Raw genomic sequence first — 6982 nt, 5'->3', positions numbered from 1 at the left:
TGTTGCTTACTCTAAACCGCGGCGAAGCCAACGTTAACAATGTTTTTTGTGGTCATACTCGGCTCTACCACCCTCTCAGCTATGTGCTATTTAATTTAATATACCGAATGTCCTATCATTATTGTCATTTGAACTTAAATTAAAGTAATGATTTATAGAGTCGTTTACAAAACAACATTACAATTGTACAAAAATAACAAAAGTGAAGCAAGATTATTTTTTTTATTCAAAGCGACAATCAATGAAAAAAGCTTCAGCTTTGTCTTTAGAATCATTAATGTACTTGCATTGTCCTTCAAATTATCGATTTTTGATTTGGCCGCACGAGAGGGGGACATTAAAAAAAGTCTCCCGCTGAGCCAGGGGATAATATATCAATAACACATAGCTGAAATGGTGATAGAGAAGATTATTGTCCATAGAAAACATTGTCAATGTCTCCCTCGTATAATCCAATCAAAATCTGGCATTTTGACATAAAGTATAATAAATCAGTTTTGTTCTGTGTTATCAGGTCATTTTATTTACAGTTTCATGTATAACCAATGCCAGAAATTATGAATTAAACATATTTCATAAAACAATATATCATGTTATGACTGGTTTTACCCTTTCTGTAGGTATAAGTCATGTTGCTTGTAAGTGTTACTTGACATTTTCAAGAGCAAGAAGTTTGGTCTTGTAATAGTAAGGGATGAGGTCAAACCACCTTGAATACCAGCTTTTGTTAGGGTTCAACCAACGATATTTTTTACAATTGTCATTGATATTGATCATTAAAACATTATCACATTTTTCTGTATTTCCGATACAGTAAGAAAAATCCAATTCTTTAATGTATAAGCGACATTTGTAGGGATAGTCATCATCACCAATTATGTCGTAGATCTTGGTGCGAAGTTCCTGTAAAACCAACTGAGCGAAACTATTTCCTTCAACGGCTTTCAAGATAGCCTGAATAGCTTCATGAGATGTGCTGTATTGTCTGTATTCTGTTTGTTGTGGCTGATTCTGTTATGAAACAAAATTAAACAATTATAAAGGAGAAATTGTTGTCAGTTTAAAAGATTTTTTCAAAATTATATGTTATTCTAGAAAGGACAGTGGCCAGTATAATAACTTAATTATTAGATATCACTACAAACTGCCCAGAGTCTGAAAAGACAATATTTTATGTTCAACCAGTAAAATCGAGCACATATTTTACTCGTCTAGTCTCGACGTTACTTAAAAAGTCTGATCCAATACATGATAATCTTGGTGTTGTCTGAAATGGTATCTGATAAGGTTCAAACAGCCTCGGCCAGTATCGACCAGTCTCAAACTGTCTCGACTAGTCTCGATCAGTCTTGATCAATCTCGACCTGTCTCGACTAGTCGTGACCTTCAAATTTAGTTTAGTCTGAATCAGCCCATCTAACTAAATTAAAATTAGATCTTACAAAATTCTTGTTATTTGGCAGTTTGGTTTATTGCTATAAAATTAAACAATTAGATTAATAGGTAAAAAGAATTGATTCAATTCAAATACAGTAGTCATCTTCAATTATTTCTATAACTTTTTCAAATCAACTTGGATTTTCATCAAATTATACAGCTATGCCAGGTTGTTTGGTAGTTTGTTCTATTGCTGATATTTTTGAGGATTTAATCAATAGGTTAAAAATGCTAGACTTTTTAGTCGTACTGAATTCAGAATCAACTTGAATTTTTCAAATTAACTTGGATTTTCAAAACACTATACAGCTACCTTTGTTATATATTGATCTGAATCCTAGGTTGTTATGGAGTTTTATGTATTAGATTATACCTTTTTATTAAGACAACGGTGTGAAATTCCATGTGTGAAGGACAACTGAAATGTAGTTTACTTAATTCATATGATAAAAAAGAGCTTCAAGCTGGTATTAGTTTATTTTTATTTAGATAACGGTGAGAAATTCCATGTGAAGGACAATTTAACTGACGTTTACTTAGTTTATAAGATTAAAAAGAGCTTTAAGATGGCATAAATTTATGAAATGTTTTAAAAGATGATTTTAAACATGAGATACAACTATACAATGTATTTGAATAATAAAAACTGGTATAGCTGAAAAGACTACGTCAATTAGTCTTGTAGTTTTGCAGAGTTGTCTTATAAGCAATCATACAGCATGTTTTATTTTTATTTTCATATTAATTTTTTGTTTATTTTTTAATACTAACAGATATAATCACATAATTGATGATCCTATAAAATGAAATACTTATAGGGCATAATATTGGCATCAATATTTCTATATGCCGATTTAGACTTCCAAAATCATTTGAAATAAAGGACTTAAAATCTACACCTAACATTATCTACCAACAGATGAATCATATTTTGAAACTTGTATGTCGGTAAACTTTTAGTACACGATAAGATTACAACCAGTTCAAAGTTTATCGGTTTTGGATTCCAATGCAGATATTTTTTATCAAATTTCTTTTATAAAGTTTAAAATTTGCTGACACTAATTCCTAGGCTAGGTTTTGTTTTACCTTAAGACCTTTTTTGTTTTATCAGCCTTGAAGAATTGAGTTAAGTTTTACACTTTATATTTTCTTTTAAATGCCTATCATCAACATCTCTATGATGGAACGGGGTTTTTAATTTAAACTCCTAAGAACCGCTATCTCCTGTTTTAAGCCAAACCAAAACTTAAATAAAGATATAAAACTTAAATCAAAATTAATTGATCCAACTTAAATAATGTTAATAATCTCAAGGCGAAATGTAGCATTGGTATTCAACCAATTTCTACTGAAATTGGCTACAAATACCAGATGCAAAATATATTTATACACGTTATACACATTTCTTAAATTGACTTTTTGTTGGTGTAATTTACAATTTAAAAGCAACAATCTAATTCTTGATACAAAAAGGACTCGCGAGCAAAAAAAAATAAATAATGAAAAATCACAAAATGTTGAATTCAATCTACGACGCAACACGTCTTTAAAAAACGTTCCTCAGTAGTGTTTTAAAAAACAAAGGTACCAGGATTATAACTTACTACGCCAGACGCGCGTTTCGTCTACATAAGACTCATCAGTAAAGCTCAGATCAAATAGTTATAAAGTCAAACACGTACAAAGTTGAAGAGCATTCAAAATTCAAAAATGTTAATGGTAATCCCTTCCTGGTATAAGCAAACCAGTTAAAACCAGTTAATGAAAACGCAAAAATATTTTAAAACGTTGAAAAGAAATTAACTTATCCGTAAATAAAATTGCAATTTCTATCAGTTTTACGAAAGCAAAAACAAACACAACATTCTTTCATACAAAAAGAAGTGGCGTAAAGGAAACTGTAGTTCACAACCATGTTTTATTAATACACAAAAAGAAGCAAATTCACGAGATGTCAATATTGAATAACCTTAAAATCTTATGGACGACATCAACAGATCAATGTAGGATACATAAAACTTAATTCAAATATTTAGGGGGTTGGAGGGGCAAAATCCCTGCAACTTTTATTTATCCTACATCGATCTTTTGAATGAAAAAAATGGATTCAAGTTCGGTCCTAACGTTTGTTTGGACTTTTAAACCAAATGAAAGCCATCATATCGTACTGGAAAGCAACGTTTTTTGCGAAATGAACCATAGTATCTACGTAGTCCAAAAGTTTATCGATACTGAATTTTAAATTATATGAAACTCACACACAGACCAAGATTGTTTTGGTCCAGATGGCATGGTCGAATTCTAAAAAAACAAACTATAAATCTTACTGTGATGGGTATTCAATTATTAAAAAAAGATTAAAATAAAAATTTAAAAGTTATATAGAATTTTTCGAGATAGTAGAAAAATATGACATTGTCAACACGACACAACAGGCGTTGAAAAGAAATTGCATAGATCACATCACAATAACTACTTTCATTTGGGATTGTGCTTTTCACTATCTCCACAGTCGGCTGCCCTGTCATACCATTCATTTCAATGAACTATTCTATAGCTTAAAGCTATTTTCATTTGAAACAAAGATCTGTTATGTATTCATTTGAGAAAAGAACCTAAAACAATCAAAACCTTAAACCCTCTATTCATCCGTGCCAATTTTGGGGGAGGGGATAAGACATGCAGAATCCATGCTGGATGTAGTGTTTATAAAATTATAATTTAACAGTGATATTTTTTAGGTATATAAAAATACACATCACTTTTTTTACAATATTTAAAGAATGATGCCCAAGTCAATATACATAACAACACATACATTGTTAAGGAAAACAAAAAGAATATTCTGATAGCATATGCTCATATTAGTCAACCATTTTCCCAAATTAAGTTAAGAGCGGAAGGGTCAGTGAAAAAACAATGTGAATTAAGTTTTTTTTGATAATTATGATAACTGGTTTCACTTATAGTACGATGGCAGTAGGGATAACAATCGTCTAGAATTTGAATAACATACGGCTAAAAATGGTCGTAACATAAAGACAAATATATATTCTTTATTTTTCACCCTGCCGAAAGAATTTCATATGGTCATATTTTTACGAAATAATTGATTTAATGACTAGTAGTATATCAAAAAAGTTGGCCAACACCCTTTTCACTATAAAAACTTGAATAGATTTACTGACATCTGTACATCTGTACATCTAACATAGTTTATGTCAAAATATTTATTCAGAATTCTCTTTTATTCTGATTAGTTTAAAATTAGTTAATTTTGAATGTTTTAAAGTAAAGTCAATTTTATTGTAAATTCAAACTTTGGGTTTCTCTTAACAACTATCCCATAATAGTTTTTTTTTAACGCATATAGCACTATTTAAAACTTGTAACTGATAAAAATTACTGAACCTGGATATAAAAAAAAACCCCAAAACATTAAGATATCAACTGGAAAAGAATAAAGTGAAAAAACTTCCCTTTCATCACTATAATCCGTCAAATACACTTTTTGAGAAAAGTCTTATTGTATAAAATTAAAATAGTAGGGGCTTCGTTATCATTTAAACGTATATCAAGCTGTCCGATTGTTCGTTTACATTGTTTTTCATTTGTGATTTCGGAGAATTTAAGTGCTGACTATGCGGTATGGATTTTACCTATTGTTGAAGGCCGTACTTCTTATCTATATATTGAATACCCTTTGAAGTATATGATATTTTGCAAGGTGGAAAGAGGGTATAGGTGTTAAATTCATCATGTGATAGACATCTTACCAAAATAATATACACAACAGTATATAATACTATGGAAAAAGCAATTATTGTGAAAAACCCTGAAGAAACAAGTAGTCTATAAACACAAAACTATCCGCAAAATCATGGTTAGGTTATATATGACTGTAGTGTTTTGTTACTTCTGGTTTAATGCCTAACCCGATATGCTAGTTAACAAAATTATTTGAAGTATTGTCCTTCATGGCACTTGATTTTACCGGGAATGAAAATGATTCATAAGGTTAAAGTGATTTTAACATTTGAAGGTTGAAATCTGGATTTTTGAATTTTGTTTTTAAAACTTCGTTTTTGAATTTTGGTTTTGTGAACAAAAGACCTTGACGACAAATACATGTTATTGTACGATGTTAATCTCGCTCTAAAATCTATTTGAGTGAAAATGTATGTTAAGTGCATTTCATGGGAAACGCTCAAATCTAAAAAAGAATTAAAATGGCCAAATGAAATACGAAGTTAAGGAGCATTGAGGACCAAAATTTCCGAAATATTTCAGCTTAATCTATTCCTGAGATAGAAATGCCTTAGAATTATCACATATTGATATAAACAGGAATTTAAACTGGTAAGCATTTTAACATAAATAAAAGCAAACATGTATTATTGATCTTTTTAACTATTAAAAAATGGTATTGGTTTTAAGTTTTTAATTCAAGTATCATAACTCTGGTCAAATTCATAATTTCTCACCCTTTTCGCATTTACCGTCACCTCTTAACTGCTAGATTTCAGTATAATTTTAGCCTGAAAATATTTTGGTTATCTCCAGAAAAAATTAGTAAAACAATGACACAAAGAGGAATATATTCATATAAATGCATGAAGTCTTTATACTGAAAATCGCAATTCAGATTAAAAGTATATTTGATGACGAATAAATTCTTCATAATATGACAAAACCACATTTTGGAAATCCGACCATATCAAACATTGAAAATCATGATCACTTGTCTGGTGCATATGTTCTGGCATTCATAGCAATTAAATAAAAATATGAACCCAGAGCAGAAAATGTTGACATAATTGCAAAATATCTTGATTTAAAGTTTACTCACCGTCATATCTTGAGATGTATGTTGTAGTGTCGCTCGAAAGTATTTTACCTGTTGTTCTTAACAAACATTTAAATTTATCTAGTAGGAATCTATCACATTGGAATATTAACATCTTGATAATTCACAGCTAAACAAGGTAAATTGTTATAAACAATATAGAAGGTAAGCGTTGCATAAGAATAATGAATAATGAAATATGTGGATGAACATAAAATGTTAAACGTTGTGCTTGCATGGATATGTTTAGAAATTATTATGTTAGTGAGATAGCAGTAAACATTGTAATATAATATTAATCACTAATCAAAGAATAAACAGATTTTCTTGAATATGTTTACATTTTGACTGTCCCTCTAAAACTTGTATCCTTCTTTCACAGATTGTTCGGACACCTCTTTTATCAAAGTTAACTCAAGGAATACGCTTTCCCCCAAAAAAATGAATTTAAGTTTTTCAAATTTTGTTTTCCTTCTTCGCTGATGGTATCCTAAGCAGTCGGTATTGCGATTTTGGAATGCATATATAAGTGGTGCATTAAATTGGGTTAAATGATATATAAATCAATAATTTGTAAATTATCATGTAATGGATTTTTTTCTCAAAAATAATAAAAGCCGTTAGTACATTCATAATATATCATTAAGTTTATCATTAAGCTATAAATAATATATTATATAAGATTTCATTTATAAA

At 29.7% G+C, this 6982-nt stretch overlaps 1 protein-coding gene across 1 annotated transcript; it reads right to left on the bottom strand.

Moving 5' to 3' along the window:
* Positions 1-495: 495 nt before the first annotated feature.
* Positions 496-6396, bottom strand: LOC143049014 (uncharacterized). Its single transcript, XM_076222830.1, has 2 exons — positions 6290-6396; positions 496-1011 (listed from the first exon to the last, which is right to left on the bottom strand). The coding sequence occupies exons 1-2, from the start codon at positions 6293-6295 to the stop codon at positions 646-648; spliced, it is 372 nt and encodes a 123-aa protein (XP_076078945.1). The 5' UTR covers positions 6296-6396; the 3' UTR covers positions 496-645.
* Positions 6397-6982: the final 586 nt, after the last annotated feature.

This window comes from Mytilus galloprovincialis, chromosome 10 (genome assembly GCF_965363235.1).
Source record: "Mytilus galloprovincialis chromosome 10, xbMytGall1.hap1.1, whole genome shotgun sequence".
Taxonomy (NCBI): Eukaryota; Metazoa; Mollusca; class Bivalvia; order Mytilida; family Mytilidae; genus Mytilus; species Mytilus galloprovincialis.
The sequence above is the reverse complement of the archived record's forward strand: the minus strand, read 5'-3'. Positions and strand labels throughout refer to the sequence as shown.